The 17420-nt window shown below is 42.8% G+C and overlaps 1 protein-coding gene and 1 long non-coding RNA gene across 2 annotated transcripts in view; one reads left to right on the top strand and one right to left on the bottom strand.

The window, feature by feature from the left end:
* The window catches only part of ME3 (malic enzyme 3), a 125320-nt gene extending 113642 nt beyond the window's left edge, over window positions 1-11678 (bottom strand). The window contains exon 1 of the mRNA XM_050712137.1: window positions 11440-11678. Within this exon, the coding sequence (XP_050568094.1) occupies window positions 11440-11631 (192 nt within the window). The 5' untranslated portion in view covers window positions 11632-11678. The remainder of the gene's footprint in view (window positions 1-11439) is intronic.
* A 292-nt stretch (window positions 11679-11970) lies between these two features.
* Window positions 11971-16809, top strand: LOC118260827 (uncharacterized). Its single transcript, XR_004782307.2, has 3 exons — window positions 11971-12162; window positions 15783-15951; window positions 16527-16809. It is a non-coding gene; the product is annotated as an uncharacterized LOC118260827 (long non-coding RNA).
* The last annotated feature ends 611 nt before the right edge of the window (window positions 16810-17420 follow it).

Genomic DNA, 17420 nt, shown 5'->3' with positions numbered 1-17420 from the left:
TTATATGACAAATGATTTAGCTACCTCTATTTGAAGATATAACATGCTAACCCAAAACACCTACTTGCCTTTAGGGAGTGTGGCCCAGTTTCAGCACCAGTCATGCACTCATTTGGGTTTCATAATCCCAGTTACCCCTGAGCAGTGACCACTTGGAAGGTCATAATTCAAAGGCACTTTTATGCGTTTCATGAAGCAGCTACAAGAGCCATGCAGGGCAGCCTCAGGCTCTCCACGGGATCTCACGTAGTGCACATGTCTTTCATCCAGCAGCTCTTAAGAAGAAATCCAGCTCTTGCCTGCATGCCAGAGGACAGATTTTGGCATTGGAAAGGCAACACTTCAAGTTGGTTGTCCCAAAGTTCAGAAGGAAGATACAGCTTGGACAGATGAGGCTAAGATAAGGAATACCACAAAGTACTTTTGATTTTTTGGGGCACATAACTATGGAATCAGCTGAAGCCTTCATGTGATTCTGTATCAGCAGAAATTGATTATATTGGCAAATTCTATTTTTTCTTTCAGATTTTGACTTAAGCAATTAGTAAGCACTTTTTTTTTACGTTTCCATTTTAGTTACTATCTATTACCAGAGCAAGATGGTGAAATTTCACAGTACACTATCTTTAATCTTATCCTTCTGTGAAGAAACAGTCTCACATCTTGAAAGGTGCAGTTGGTTGTTCCTAAATTTAAGCAAGGCTCAATGCAAAGTTGATGAAATCAGTGGAAATTCTCCCAATGGCTTAAGCCTATGTTGCCTTTTAAAAACCTAACAGCAGTGTTCAGGGATACCTCTGTGCTGCAGCAGGCATTTTTTTCCCCAGACATAAGCCAGTAAAAGCTGCTGGCATCAGCACATGAAGTGAAAGGCATGTCACACATGTCTCCTTCTAATAAATAGTGCTGCACATCACAGCCTAGGCAATCTACCAAGCCTAAGAGGAATCTATTGCATGTGTGAAATGAGAAACAAGTCCCAGTGGTATGTGCACTGAAAATCCTCCAAACTTAAGGGGGGAAAAAAAAACAACTTTTATTATTCTTTGAGCAACTGAATTTATGTTTGAACATGGTGTACTTGAGAAGCTTACAAGACGCCAATGTAAGCAAATTCCCTAGTGAGTATAAAGTAGCAGATACTGCAGAATGCAAGCCATCTGCATTGGGATCAGCATTAACTTATGCTTGGGAAGTTTTCTGTGGACGCACCTACCTGGAGCACACGGCTGGATTTAATCATTGCTTTCTGGCACCTTCACCCAGCCTGCCAAGCCTTCTGCCTGGCACTGGGGGAAGAGAGATGACTTTTCAATTCCTCCTTTCAACGTCCTGGTCACTTCACACATTTTCAGGTCCCCTTGCACAAACTCTGTTTCTCGCCCAGAAACCACCTGAACAATTCTGGCAGAAGGATGAGTGGTTTTTATGATCCTACAACTGTTGTACAGCTCTTTTCTCTTCCCTACAGGAGTCTCTGCTGGAATTCAGCCTTTGTGCACATCACACTAGTCAAATTGTTCACCCTCTCAGCCATGGTATGTTTTTTTGTATTGAAAGAGCATCTGTTTAAAACAAACAAATCTAAACCAATGTACCAATGATACTTCTTTAGATTATATTTATATTTATAAACCCTCATATAACATAAGGGAAGAGAATGTCCTTGTCCCTCCAGTAACTCTCATCTGGGGATCTGATTTACAGAAGAGGTTGTTTTATGCCAGCAATTGGCTCTAGACACAAATGGCAAGATGAACTCATCTAATTACCTGAAAGGTAGGAAGTGGCTCACTGGGGGAAGTTTAGGTGGTTTTTGCTTGCTTGTTTTTTTTTTTTTTAAATTGGATCAACTGATATAGCTGAGGATAACAAAAAAATGAGTTCCTAGAAGAAAGGCTGTGAACATGAAAATCCCTGGTTTTACCTTTTTCTCCCCCATGTTAACCAGTTATAGAAAACATTATCTGTCCCTCCAGCCCCTGCCCTGCCTACATGCTTAGACCAGCCTAACAACAGAAACTAATAATCTGGACACTTCCAGAAATGACAGGATTTGGCAAGTATAATGCATGCGCTCATTTGCAACTAATCATTGCTAAAATTACCCATAGGTTTAACATCAAACCCTTCAAATGAAGATTAAACAGAGTTTAATAGTTTCCACAACGAACTTAACCACATGGGGAAGTGACAAATCCGTTAGCCAGGCCAAAGTGTTAAAGTTCAAGATGTCCTGTCCAGGAGAACATAACACTGCTGTATTTGAAATAACTAATTCCTTCCTCTGTTGAGAAACACAGTAAAGCCTAACTACATGTTTTATGAGGCTGAACAGAGTTAACCCATATGGACATATTACAAAACAGACTTATCACTTTATAAGCTGGACACACAGAGAAAAATTTTTCTCTGAGATGTGAAGTTAATCTTCTTTATAGAATACAAAAATTTACTGAAAATCTGTTTTGGTTCCATAGCACATGTTAAAAAAGGATCAATGTACAAACAAGAACTGCAAAGGGAAGCGAAGCAGAAAATTTTGATATGCAGAAAACTTCTGTGTTGGTGTTATTTTCTTTGTCAGAACCATAGTCTGCAAAGTTTATGTCTGTGTTTTGTGTTTGGCAGCTGCAGAACTATAAAAAGCTTTGCTATTAAAAAATAAAAGAAAGATATTGTATTAGGCTGACAATACAAGTCATTTATCAAAATGTCACGTTGTTTGGGGAGACAGATAGCAAGCGGGCCTCAAGGAGGAGGTTAAAAATTAAAAGCATGCTCATCATCTCTGCTGGAGCACATTATGAGCTGGAAGTAGTGAAGTTTGCTGTTGTGCTTAGTCCTCTATTGAAAGGGACAGAATTCCAGAACAGTGTTTATTCTTCCCCAAGCATCAAGGCATGTCTGACCCACGCACAATGGCTCTAAAGCTAAGTCTGTCCCGGAATAATTTATTTGAGTAAAAACTACAACAGGCTGCCCAATGGTTGATAGCAGGTCTGATAAGTCAGTGAGAAAAAGTCAGAAAAATAAGTAGCAGTCAGAAGGAAAACAAAAGACAAAGCAAACACTTCAATTTTTCAACCTGACTTGTCTCCTAGGTTTTGCCTCTGGATCTCTGGATCCAGAACCCCTGGGATAGTTAAAATAACCATTTGCCTCTTCGCTCCCTGCACCCTTGACTAAAACCAAATGAACAAAACAACACAAAACAGGATAATCTGTACTCCTGCACAGCATTCGCTTGGCGCTCGAAATGCTTGGATGCTGTCTGCACAGGGCATATGCTGGCAGTGGCACTCTTGGAACTGAAGACCAAGTAAAACCCTGAAAGCACAGGAGAGCTGCCAAAAGCAGAGGTTTGCACAGCACTTCCCAACAGCTAGGCAAGTCTGAGTGCACGTGGGGAGGTTCACGAAGGCAAACCAGCATCACCGATAGGAAGTCAAGGAAAGAAAACCACCCCTAAATAACAGAGGAGCCGAAATACTACAAGCAGCCATAACTTCCCCATGCAGCTACAGGTATTAATAAGTGCAATTGCTTGTTGCAAGCTCACAGACTGAAGGTTCTCCTGCAGCCATCGCTCACAGTGGGACCAAACTGGGCTCTCAGGCACGTTTATGGAGCCCAAGTCTTTCTCTGTAAACATAAGGCACATCTATGGTCACCTTAACCATACCACTACAACAGCACTGAAGCACAAGCCCCTCAGCAGAGCATGTCTAGTGAATAGAAAGACAACTCGTGTTCCAGTTCATTTTCTTATTAAAGAGAAAAAAATGGTTAATCAACTTCAGGGTTCTGCAGCTGCCATGAAAACTAAGAATTATTTATGGAGGGAAGCGCAAGGGGATAACTAGGCTATGGCAAGAAGATTACTACTGTGCATTAATCTGAAAAAAAAAATACTTTTTACTGTGGTGAATTCCATTTATTGCGCTCTAAGTTTCAAAATATACAGTACCATTTGTAATTATTATGCCCTGTTACATGCCACATAAAAGCTATGGAATTTCTGCTGATTTAAAGAAACTGCACACTGCACTTGATTGTGCCAGCAGATGAAGCACAGAACAGAAACAAGGTGTAATATGGTGATTAGACAGAGAAGACAGGTCAAACTACCCAGCTGAGGTCATCCGGTAAATTTATAAAATGAACTGGCGTATCTAAGCCCACCGTAAGCCTAACAAAACCCATTTTTGACACTCACCAATCACCAGTATAATTCAAACGGTAAAACTGGGGCAAAGCAGCACTTTTTATATCAAACACTCTCAGTATAATACCTTGTAATAAAGGAATTGAAATCCACGTGCTGCTCCTGCTAAAGTAAAACTGTAAGAAAGTTGGCATTAGCGTAAAGGACTTTCAGAACACAAGGTCCCATCAGCCAGGGGACATTTCCCCCTAGCAGAAGGGACCTTGTGGACTGAGACCCCAGCCTCTGAATCCCAACCACCCAGTTTATCATACCACCAGGTTTGCAATCAGACCAGAGAAATCACTGACCAGTTTCCACCTCTCCATCTTGCCAAATTGCTGGGTTGGTTTGTTTCTTCTGTAAAGACTTCACCTTTCCTTTCCCAGCTCCGAGCTCATGCCAGTAACAGCAGGTTGAGTGTTCCTCTGGAGGTAGTTGCTATAGAAGCTACAGATTAATTCAGTTTATGGGCTTTTTATCCAAAACCAAATCAAACTGAATTTGCCCTACGTGCATTTTTTTGTTAAGCCAGATCTAAGACTCACAATAAATAAACAAACACATAAAAAATAACCATTCAGAGGTCAAACTCTGCCATGAAACACTAAAAAATTGCTGAGACCCATCTCTATTAGTGACCAACTGCATGGCAAATCCATCTCAAATCAAAACCAGCTCACAAAATTTTGCTCTTTGCTTCATCTTACAAGTTAGCACTGCCTTTCAGCAGCTTCAGCCAGATCACCACCCATTCTAACCAGCACCAGCGACTCATCTCTAGCACAGCAGCACCCAATTGCTAACGTCAAGGCCATATAACGTCCTGCTACTTAATGTGGGGAAAGGTTTGAAGCCTGCTGAGGTCAGCGGAGTGAAACGTTTACAGGACCCACATATAATATGCTCAGTCTTACCTTCAATATCCACAGGGTTTCCAAAGTAATCAACTGGTTGGTTGCCACACATTCCACTAGATGCAATAAACAGGAATGCTGAACAAGCTGTACCATTCAGCCCCGGATCTCTTTTAACTGCAACAATATCGATTTTCATAGTATTGATCAAACAGCTTGTGTTGCTTTAAGGCAATTCTTACTCAAGTGCCAAAAAAGCCTAGTGCACTCTATCAAACAAGAGCTATGCTCAAACTCAGCTCTGCCCCTACACCAAGCCATGGCTGGTGTAAGGATTAAGGCTTCTCTTAGAGAAAGGATATGATAAAGGGAAACCAATATAGTCAGCTGCCAAACTCATGAAATTCCACAGCTTAAAGGCAATTTTAAAGGCATTTTTATGATAGAAACTGCTCAGAAGACAGAAACAAGTATTTTGGTCCGAGTCCCATTTCCTCTCTGTTAATACCTTATGGTGGCTACGAACATAAGCCCAGCACCTATAAAGGCTGCCTGACCGATAGGTCCAAGACCCCTCACAACATTTACAAGCGCTGAAGGCAAAGCAAGCCCTGAAGTGCTACAGGGCAGCTACAGCACAGACAGGGTCAAGGGCTGCACCAGCACCCGTCTTAGCAGCATCTTGGCAGCAGCAGCCTTCCTCAGCACTTCCAAGCCTTCCCACATGAGCTGCGCTCCCGAAGCATTACTGGGCTGCCAAAGCTGAGGGCGACTCTTGGCAAGGGATTAGGCAGGGGGACAGGAAGGCAGATGGCCTCCTGGTTTGGGAATGGTCAGGGAAAGGGAATGGACTCCAAGCTGGGCAAGCAAAGGCACTGTTGTAGGCTGCTGCCAACACCAGAAGCACCAACAACAGATTTAGTTTGGGTATAGTTTGCTGACCAGGCCGAGTTGTCTTTATATGAAATGTCATTGCCAAAAGATACTTCCAAAGAAATATTGCTTGACAGTAACAACCAACCAATGAAACTCCTCACACCAGGATGAAGGCCAAAATCTAAGCTGTCACATTTCCAGAGCAACACATATGCCAAAATAGGGGAGCAAAGCTCATCTCTGCAGAGTCCACTTCAAGTCGATGGAGATGTACCTGATGAACTAAAGAGCAAGAGCAAACATGAGAACAGCCCCTCTGCCCAGGACATTACTGAAGGTGCACACTGCGGGCTGCTCCAGCTCACTCCTATTGCAGCTCCAGAGCAGAGCAGGGTTGGAGCAGCGTTTGCCACAGAGCTGTTTCTCAGCTGGGGCTTAGCTTGGGTTTGGAGTGACCCGTGTGCTGCAGGGTTCAGCCATGAACGTGTCTTGTTTGCTGTTGCTAGAAACTAGAGAGCCCTATCCAGCTCACCTGCATGAGCATCCTATCTCCGGCAGTACACATAAACCTTACCACAAGTAAACAGCGCAGGCAAATCGGACACTTTTCCCCTGCACATTCCCATCCTTCCGTTATTTTCCATTTGGAGACTCTCTAAGCCAGGTGTGGTTTCAATGTATTTAAGAACCCTCAGTGGGCTTTTTTTTTTTTTAATTAGCTTGTCCAGTGTCCTCTAAGTAGCTGTAGATTCCTGACAAGCTAAGAGGGCAGCCTCCAGACTCTGCTCATCTCATACTCTTACCCTCTGTTTGTGTTTTGCAGTGTAAGTTAACAAGCGCTGGGAGTCACACAACCACCGAAAACCCCTGTGCCCTTCGCAGCGGTTAAATGTCTATTGAGACCCACAGCCAGCCAACAGGAAACTCTAGTTGTAAGAATACAACCAACCATGTGGGCTTACATAAGAGATTTAATCATTTGAAAGTGAAATCCTGCCTCGATTTAATCTTGCCAACTCCCATTTCAGAGGCACTGCTCTCGTGCTCATTACTAAGTTTGTTTAAATGCAATCACTCGGCTAATCCAGCTACTTTTAGGCTGGTTTCACCACAGTTGCTGGGTACAGCCATGTGCAAGACTATCATTTTGTCTCAGCTGCAACGGCAAATCACTGACACCATGTTCAAAGAACCCTCAATTAGCTTAATTCTGATCCCCACAAAGCTGAAGGACAAACAAACCTTCTGCATTGTAATGCTGTGTGCAGCAGTAAATTCCAAAGCTGCTGCAGAAACCTACAGCAGTTAGTTGAGAAGTTTCATTCTTACGGATACGGACTGGTATTTTTGTTTTGATAATTCATTATCACACATTTCATGAACTCAAGCGTGTAGGTGCACCAAAGAAGTACAGGGTGTTATCCAGAGGTATACAGAAGGCCCCAAATTCTAATCTCTGCACTGCAGCTTGCAGAAAAATGTAGTGTATTATCTGTTAAACATCTCAGCCCTTGAAATGCAGCAATATCCTGCCACTTTGAGAACTAACTGACCTCCAGATTAGCATCTGTTTGTGATGGCAGCTCTCCCAAGAGGCATGACTTATCCCAAAGCTAGGACTTCTAGGAAAACACGTGAAGTGCCATCAACCTTCCAAGTGAACAGTGCAGAACCCGTGGCAGTCTGATGTCATGAACAAAATTATAGATGATTTTGCACAAGGTAAGATTTTTTTTGAGTCCCTACAGGTCTGTAGTCAAACTGGGAATTGTTCAGCTGGTGAGTTTAAACCTCAGCTCAGTCCATGTTTATTAAAACACAGAGAGGACATATGGTTGTGACAGAATTCCGGGCAGAAGTGGGGAGTCACGAACAGCACGTCCAAGATGAACAGAACTGTACAGATGCTAAGAACTAACAGCAGACAGTGTCAGAGAGAGGAGACAGCATGGCCATGACTGTACCAACCACAAGGCAACTTGGAGAAAGACAGCCATGGGTAGGACGTGCCTCATCTTTCCTTCCAGGATCCAAGTGTTGAAATAACTTCTCCCAAGGCTGAGGACAGGCTCGTCTCCCAGCAAGCCCAATACTGCTGCTGCCATGTCAGCAGGGCACTTCCTTAAACTCATCCAGGCTTCCAATAAATCTTCTTGGAGCTCAGTTTACACTTGGATCTCCACAAAACAGTCTCACCGGCTCTCTGGGGTTGTCTGACACCTTTTTTTTTTTTTTTTAAAAGGATTTCCAATTTTGCAGCATTCAAAGGCAGGAAAAGAGGAACTACTTTATGAAGTGCTTCATAGTAACATGTGACAAGCTCTTCCTTCTGTTATTTCTGTGACTCTTTTGTCAGAACAACTGCTAACTGCTATTGCCTTTCAGGTCCACAAACACCCTCTGACAAGAACACTGACAATTCCTGAGTCCTGCCTTTGAAGCAGACAGGGGTTGTAATGCTTCAAAACACAAGGAAGAGCAGTGTTTGAATTGTACAGGAACTTGCAGAACGCTCACGCACAGCATAGATGAAGTTCTGTCTTCAAAGTTCTTCCTACTGCCAGAGGATTTAAGCTACAAGATTCCCTTGCTCGTGACTTCCCCAGCGTCACAGGAAGTCGGAGACATAACTGATAACCGAGCCAAGTCTCAGAGATGGAACCCAGTCTCACCTTAACTGCAAATCAGTTTTTCCTCTAAATTTACTCCAAAACGTCATAGTTAAGCAAGCTCTTATACACAATGCAATACATAGACCAGCCAAATAATTTAAGACCTGGAGAAAATTCATTCGCAATCCATGCTTACTATGGTGCTGGCACCCCTTACATCACAAAATCCAGCTAACTCCACAGAGTAAACAATGACAAAAGAAAAGAAACAAGTGCAAATTTCTTATGTTCGTCACCAGTTTTTCCTTTTTTTTTTTTTTTTCTTCTCAGGCAGATTTGGAAAACAGATGAGCATCTCAGAAGACACCTTCCTTTTAGTGAGACTTAGGGTATTAGACAGGACCTGGCAGCAGTATCTTCTAAGTTTGAAAGGCTTGCACAAAGCAGTTCCGACCTAGTAATCAAGCAAAGACTTGAATCAATAACCTCGGACTGGAAATCTGTATGTGATTCTGCTGGAGGGACACAGTCAGCTTCATTCAATAAATCAACACATACTTCATTGCTTTAGACTGACTCTTTAAACTTCACCCAGAAGCTATAAAATAGCCAGTGCGTTGAATAAAGCAGCAAAGCACTTGCTGCCCACTGCCTTACTTAAAAAAAAAACAACTATTTCAGAGGTTCTTGGAGAGATGTGAGGACTATGCCCCACACAAAAGCCTTCAATCAGATAAAAACAAGATCCACTTGAGAAAAATGGCAATGACCCCCTGCTACTAGAGATGTAAACAGTAACTGCTATGTGATCACATTACAACAGCTGAAAACCTACCAAGATCCCTAATTCTGATTTACAGTACTGCAGCAAGGCAGAATGAAGGGCCATCAATGACACCTTGACCACATATGAGCTGCCTGAAATATCCCATTTCAGCTGAACAAAGTTAATCCCTTAGCTACTACAACAAACTGTAAAGAACAACAAATTGAAACCCGTTCACAGCTCTGGGAACAAGCTGAACATTTACCACCAACTAGTTACCTAGGTGCATAAACTGGCAGTCCTTATCTCTTACCACTGATGTTAGACATTTCTTTCCTCACGTGGATGTTCTCAAGATGACATACTGATGATTGTAAGGACTGTACTGACAAAGGAACATAACATAAACAGCAAACATCCAGGCTGGAGACCAGCTGGGAGATTTCTCATGGCCAATTAAGCATAGCACACTAGAATATATTTTACCTCCAACAGAAGCAGTTTTCTTTTCTTCTCTCCACATAGGCCAAAATTTGAGTTAAAGAGAAATTCTTTCACTGATAGGGAAAAAAGCTTCAGAAAAGCACCAAATCAAATTCAAAAATCTCTTTTTGTGGAAGTCAAGTCAGTTTAAGAAACGTGATAGATTCAACCAGTTATGCATTATTACTGCATTACACTGAGCAAAGGTCAAAGTATTAATTTTTCAGTTCATGTTGTTGTATGTAATGCTACTAGAAACATTAGCAATGTTATCCCATAACTATCACTGAACACCCAAGAGAACAAGCCAGATGCTGAAGAAAAACCTCTCTAAACCACATAAATAGTAATTCATCAGCATTAAGATGACAGTTGACAATTCCTCTTCTCCTCAGTCTTACAGACATTTGCTGTATGATTCTGAGCAGATTAGCTGCAAAGCTGCTCCATATTCAATAACATCCTGCGACACTGTCCTTAGGGGTGCACCTCGATGAATGCTGCAATGGCACTAGGAGATAGGAGCTCAGTGTGTCCCATGCTACATAAAGTTGTGATCCGAACAGCCTACAGTCCAGAAGATGACGCAGGAGGCGGATAAATAGTCACAGCCCCATCAACTATCAACACCGTCTTTAATATGTGCATACTTTTAAGATACCTGACATATTTGAATTTATTTCTAGCAACATTAACACAAGAAACTGGAAATCCAACATTCTTGAATTATGTATTTCTGTAATTCCAAAATTCACATCCAGATTTTTTGGGTGGCTCAAGCTATGGAAAGGGATAGAAAAGTAGTATGAGGCTAAATTATAGGATCTCATTTTGTACAGCTTACAGACTTTGTTGAACACTCTTCTCCTAAAACTTTTATTTTTATTAAATATGAACAAACAAAACCCGACGTATAGGTTCAGCAGTTCTGAGGATGATTCCCTCTGAAATTTACTGCTGTGGATATGCAATGAAAGGGAAGCTTTACCGGAACAACCAAATACGCTTGTCTTAAGACGAAGATGTAGAAGATCAATTCCACTACTAACCACACAGTATATCAAAATATCCTAGGTTGGTATTGGAGAGGACATGGTTTCTCCTGCTCCATTAGCTCACCGTCAGTTGGAAATAAGCAGCTTTTGGTCCTGGCCGATGGCACTTCTGACCTACCTGGGCTCTTCCAGCGCTACCACGGCTGGATGCAGCAGCGGGTGAAGAGAAGCAAGGTGACCAGCTATGAAGGACAAAGTCAATGCCAACCCAGAAGGCGACCACTTACAAAACCGTCTCCGTTCTCTGTTGAGTTGAACCCAGTGGGAGAGGTCCCCGCACCTCCATCCAGCATTTCCCCCCAGTTCGGATCAAGGTTGCTCCTCAGGGATGGATGGCCACAGACAGAAGTACCTTTTCATCAAGGCACCTGCCACCAAATCCAAGCACCTTCCCCACCACCCACCCACCCCAGAAACCGCTTCCAGCCGCTGTGCCCAAGCCCTTTATCCCTCTGCACCCCAGCCGCCATCCCCCAAGCTCACAACCCCCAGAGCCTTCCTCCAGCCCCCACCTCGCCCCCCACCACCAGCACCCGGCCGGCCGGGGCGGGGGGGGAGCGGAGGGGAGGCAAACAGCATCTACCTTATTGAGGTGGGGGTTCCTGGTGATGTCGTAGCCTCGTTTTTTGACAGCCAGGGCCTTGCCGCGGGTATAGGGGCTTCCCCCCGCCTGGCTGCCGCTGCCCCGGGCGGCGTTGAGGAGAAGCAGCCTCCGGCCGGCCCCCGCCATCCGCAGCAGACGGGCTCCGGCCCCGCCGCCGCACAGCGGCACCATGGCGACCTGCGGTACGGGGACAGCGGGGACCCGGCGGAGCCCGGGGCGGGCAGGGCGAGGCTACGGGGCGGGCTCCGCCGCCCGACCCAGCCCGGCCCGGCCCAGGTGCGCCTCACGGGTCCCCGCAGACGCCCCCCCGGCGAAGCGAAAGGAAACCCAGGAAGGAGATGTCGCCTCGACCCCGCGGCGGTCGCTTCCTCCCCCGGCTACCTGGGAAGGCTCGACCGCCGCCGGCGGGAGGAGGAACGGGGGGTGCCCGCCTGGGCCCCGCCTCTGCCGGGGAGATCGGGGCTGCCCGCCCCTCGGCTGCATGAGGAGTGGGGGTGCCTCGGCCCCGATTCGCTTTTCCTCTGATTAGGGATCTGGGGGAGCCCCCAGCCCCTCACGTCTCTGATCCCAAAGCTGGGAGCGCCTTCATGTGCCCTGGGCTGCGGGGGAGTTCAGGCCGAGCCCGGATCCCCACCAAAACCACCACACATCCAGTGGAAAAATGACCATTCGTTGCTAAGGATAAAGTACTTAATCTCCCAGGTATTAATTTTTCTGAAATTACTCTCAGGTGCAGTAACTGGAGGTGCTCCCTGTCATGGAGCTGGGGGCATCTGCTGCAGGAAGATGGCTGGAGCCATGAAGACAGCGGTGTTGGAAAGGGTAGCGGACTGCTTGCCCTTGCCAAACTGAACAGAGATCTCTCCCTCTGGATTTGTATTTTCTCCATTAGACTTAACAAAGTGCATAATAAGAAAAAAAAACTAGACCCATAATGTGAAGAGTGCAAAGGCACTGCAACCTTTCTCCCTTTTAGCATTCATCTTGTTTCTGAAGCTGAGATACCCAAACCTGTTTGAGATACAAGAACCTCCTTTTGATTTGGGGTATGTTACAGGCACTTATGAAACCCCCAGACATCATTGTGCTGGCAGAGGCATCAAAAAATATATGAAAAAGTGAAACTTAGTTTCTAAAACCATATCTTTTTATCTAGCTGAGTCACAACTGAGGCAGAGTGACTTTCTGATTTTATCTATGATCACATACAGCCATAGCAACAGGGTCTGCAGACTTAAAATCTTTTTACAGTTATCCTTTCCCAGCATCCCGAGGATGTACCCAGGTGCTGCTAGATCCTTTCAGCAGACAGGGAGTTTGCTGCAGGGACCCTGACAAGGTAGGTGCTGGGGTGCCTAGTTTTCATGCTATGGTCCCTGGGCAATGTGCAGGACTTTCTGCATGGTATGGATGGAGAGTAAAGCTTCTTGGAGGAGTTGCACTTAGTCACTAGAAAGCAATTCATGAGGACTTTTATGTCTCGCCTCTTCCTGAACTGTGAGCAGCTGTGGGTAGTTAGGCATTTCAAACTACTTGTTATCTATATAGTCTCTCTCTATACACTATACCATAGTTATGTTGTGTATATATATGTATCCAGTATACATTATATATATTACATAAATATTATAAATGCGTGTAAATAACACGGGAAGTTATTAAAAGCATAAAATATTAAGTATGAATATGATCTATTGAAAACATTTTTTACAATAATGGTGTTTTATTGAGGAAAGCGTTAGCACACAATGTTTTCATTCCCTCAGAAGTGTTCCAGTTTTTCAGTGAAGCTAAAATCCAAACTAACTGATTTTGATTAAAAAAAAAATCAAGTATAAGAAAGTAATTTACTCAGAACAGATTTGATAAGAATCTTTTACTGTGTGAATTTACTTTTGAGTTTGATTTACTGCATCTAGTGCATTGTAAAAAAAAAAAAAAAAAAAAAGGTTCCAAAGCTTCATCTGAAATAAATTAGAATCTTTAGATCAACACAAACAAAAACATTTACTGGGTCTTTTGCAGAACTGATTGCTGAAATTTATTTATCTGTAGCACATAGTGAAGATATAACACCTCCCTGTTTGGGAATGGCTTCTTTATCTACAGACCATATTGCCTGCAGTTTTCTAATCCTTAAAAATAAAAATCCTATTAAAGACAAGACATGAAAGCACAGACATCAGCACAGTACCACAGAAGGCAGACACCAATACTGAAAAATAAATCAATGGTCCATGCTTGCTTGATAAAAGACAGGGAAACTGTCCGAGAAGAAAACAAAACATTGAAAGGTCTTTCCCACGCCATGGGACTGCTGGCCAGTCTGACAGCTTTGGTCTGTTCCAGGATGGTGTAGGGAATTGTCATTTCATGAATTTGAATCTCAGTAAAGGAAGGTAATTGTGACACCTCATCAGGTTGGGCTCCAGTTTTCTGATCACCACAGGAATTTTAGTCTGCTTCTGGATGTTTCGTAATGTGCCTTCTCAGAACTAGTGAATCTCAGCTTCTTTTTGTATGAACATGGGCAGAACAAACACCTCTTCTGCTAGAAACGCCCATAAGCTAGCACACAGTGAGCTAAATGAATGAACTGATTATGACTGAAAGGATTTCACATTATTTTCCCAGAAATAAATCATCTTTTCCTGCCTAATACTGTTCCAAAATACATTAAGATAAAGAGGCTTCATAGCTTGTTTGGAAGGATATCAGACAACATCTTCCCAAAGCAGCAATCTGAAATTAAGAAACCTCCCCAAGAAGTTTGTTCATTGTCTGGCTGGGGGCTCATTTTATCCCTGGGATGGAGCTGCCACGTAAATCCGGACTTTGTACATCTTTCTTCTTCCCATCAGTGCTGGATCAACAGTCATGACAAAACCATAAAGCTGCGTGTGAACTGTCAGAAGAGAAGCCCGGTTTCTTTTCTCAGTTCTGGATTGGTAGAATTATTGTCTCAACTTGAAGAGTGCCTGGAGATATCTCAGGGGCCTTGCACCGTACCTCCTCAGTAAAAACTTATGATCTATTGTGCAAGAGGGATAAATGTGGGCAGGAGAATGGAGACATCACTTGTCCTGGGCTACACAACAGGTCAAATGGCAAAGGTGGGAATTCCCACACTCCCCTTCCACAACTGGCTATTAAAAAAGTATGAGATGGGATGTGCAGGAGGGGCTGTACCTTAGTATCTCAATTCTAAATGAGCTACAGAAATGGCTTCATGTAAGGTCTCCAACTGTTGATCACTGAGGATATAAGACAGGGTTTTTAGAAAGGTTATTTTTCAGCAAACTCACAGCATTTTGTGCGTATTTAGCCATGTACACACACACACACACTGCCACACAAGAAAAGCAGATGTATATATGCATGTATGTGCTTTTACCTGTTGCTGCTGTATGAACTCTTTCACATACATCTTTATTTTCTTCATTTTAAAATTCTGTCTTCTATTCCTCTTGGAGCAGGGATGTATTGTGTATTTCTAAAAGTAAAAATAAGATTTTCTCTGCAGCCACTAATTGTCTCCCTACTGCTGTACAAACACTGAGCATTGCCTTGCCAAGGGACTTCTCATTTTTACCTCCTATTGGTTGACAGTAGCCTTCAAACGTTTTTTTGCATCTCAGTGAGAAACAATTACAAATGCTGGGTTTCCAAAATTTGCCTGGCACTGCAAAATAAAGAATCTGATTGTGATTCTTTATATTCACAGATGCGGAGTGCTTACTGTCAGATGAACATGAATGCACTTTGTATAACATGCAAGCCTTTCATGAATGCAAATTTGATCGAAGCAAAGGTTAAATTCTTGATTAAAAAAACTAGAAAGAATGTTACAAAAAAAAAAGCTATAAAAGCAATGAAATGCACACTTATATTCCACATTGAACCCTTAGGATCTTATTTAAGCTATTTTTCAGCAGCAGGAAGGAAACAATGGTTGGTAGAATGGGATTCTATATACACTTGGGGATTTGCCGGTTGTTGCAGAATGCACTTGAAGTTTCAAAGCATGTTATAAGAGCTAATTTATTCCTCCAGTAATTTACGAAACCTCTTTGTACTGTGGCCTTGCATTTAGCAGTTTGGCATCTAAGAGAACACCAATGAAATAAACTTACTAGCAAATGAATCCCTGCCATATAAAGAGGGAACTTATAGTGTCTGTTCTCCTGCAGCATTATCTTTCCTCTCAGGAAATGAGTTGAGCTGCAGTTATAAACTTCCATTGTAGTGTTTTTCAAATTACATACCTTGACAATTCTGGGCATTGTGCAGCTGTGTGTCTCCTGGTTTATTAAATTTTGCAGATATGCTACCCATTCGTGCCGACTGTTCATTTAAATTCATCACGACACAAGAAAGCGTACTGCAACAGGGGCCATGAATTTTGATTGGGACCCTTCTGTACAACAAACAGAGACAAGAAGAACTGAAAGTGCAATGGAAGAATCTGGAGTCAGACGAACTACAGTTATGGTGAGCTCCCCATATACAAGGCAACATCATCTTCATCTGCTATAGCATTTGGCCTGTTCTTCTCTTTCATTCTGCTAAATAGAATGTATATCTATGCATACATAGAGAGAGTATCTGTAGTGTAATGCTTATATAGTAAAATACGTGTGCTTTAGTCCAGTTAGAAGTTATGGGCTCAGTTTATATGGCTTACACAGGGTGTCAGACTGTGTCAGACCATGGGGTTTGAAGTCACCACAGGGATCATCATGCCAGCCTTTCCCGACTACAAGCAATTGTATACTTGATGCTTAATCCACAAGGATTCACAAGTCTGCTCCATGTGCAGCAGCCCTGGAACCCTCCTGCTCACCTCTAGCAAATACAAGATGTCAGGTTACTGACCAAAAGCCACAGATGATCCCGTGACACCATAAAGTAGCAGGTCCCTGCAATAGGATAACAATCCTCTCTCATCTTAAAAATCTCTGTTACTGCAGCTTGTCCCATGCAGCAAATTTCAGTCTTTTTTTTTTGGAATATAAACATGGTACACGCTCTTGTGCTAACTCGATATTGTTTTATGGACATTACAGATGGAGGGACACGCAGAGGGTTCTTGTTCACGGCCACTTACTCAGACAGTGATGGAGCTGGGAACTGGATCCATATGTCTTGGCTGTCAGTCTCGCATTCACTTGGCCATCTATCACTGGTCTCCCTTTGTCATAGTTTATTTCCCTAACATATGCTTCTCATGATGTTATTCTTCAGCACTGAGAGACTTCTCTAACATCAAGACAAAAACCATCTGTAGTTGTGCAATTAAAGCCTTAATCAGACCTTTGGACATCTTTCCTGGCTTTGGCTAGTTTTAAATGATAATGATGATGGTTTACACTTATACCTCTTGAAATGAAAAATGAGCATGAAATGAAATAACACACTTCAGTCAATAAATTCTGTTCTGTCTAATATAAATGCTGGGTTGTTTTTTCCCCTTTTCCTGCCATCTTATTACTGATGTCCTAAGCATTACATTAACTCTATAGTGTACATGCATGATCCTCAATATCTAAATACTTGAAGAGAAATGAGCAGTACAGCAAAGAAAACACGGTATTTGGCATCTTGATTTCTATTAAACAGAATCAGTTTATAGTAAAACATAAGCATATATATTTTGATTTATTTCAAAAGTAAACTGTTGTTTATAGGCATAGGCTTGGAGCTTTCTCCCCTATGAAGGATTCTCAATTAGCTTCAATGGGAGAATAGAATTCAATTGCATAGAATACTATCCAGCTACAAATTGCAGTCATTTTATAATGCAAAAATAGTTCTCAATACAGTACAAGAGTACATTTTTACTTTTACCATGATGGTACTGCTTTTGAGAGTAGGTGCATAATCTTTTTCTTTAGAAGTCAGTCTTCCATCTGAAGAAGCCCAGCTGAGCTTCCATCTAGTAACGTGCCACAAGTCTGATC

The sequence above is a fragment of the Cygnus atratus genome, chromosome 1 (genome assembly GCF_013377495.2).
Source record: "Cygnus atratus isolate AKBS03 ecotype Queensland, Australia chromosome 1, CAtr_DNAZoo_HiC_assembly, whole genome shotgun sequence".
Lineage (NCBI taxonomy): Eukaryota > Metazoa > Chordata > Aves > Anseriformes > Anatidae > Cygnus > Cygnus atratus.
This window is presented reverse-complemented; position numbering and strand designations above follow the sequence as displayed.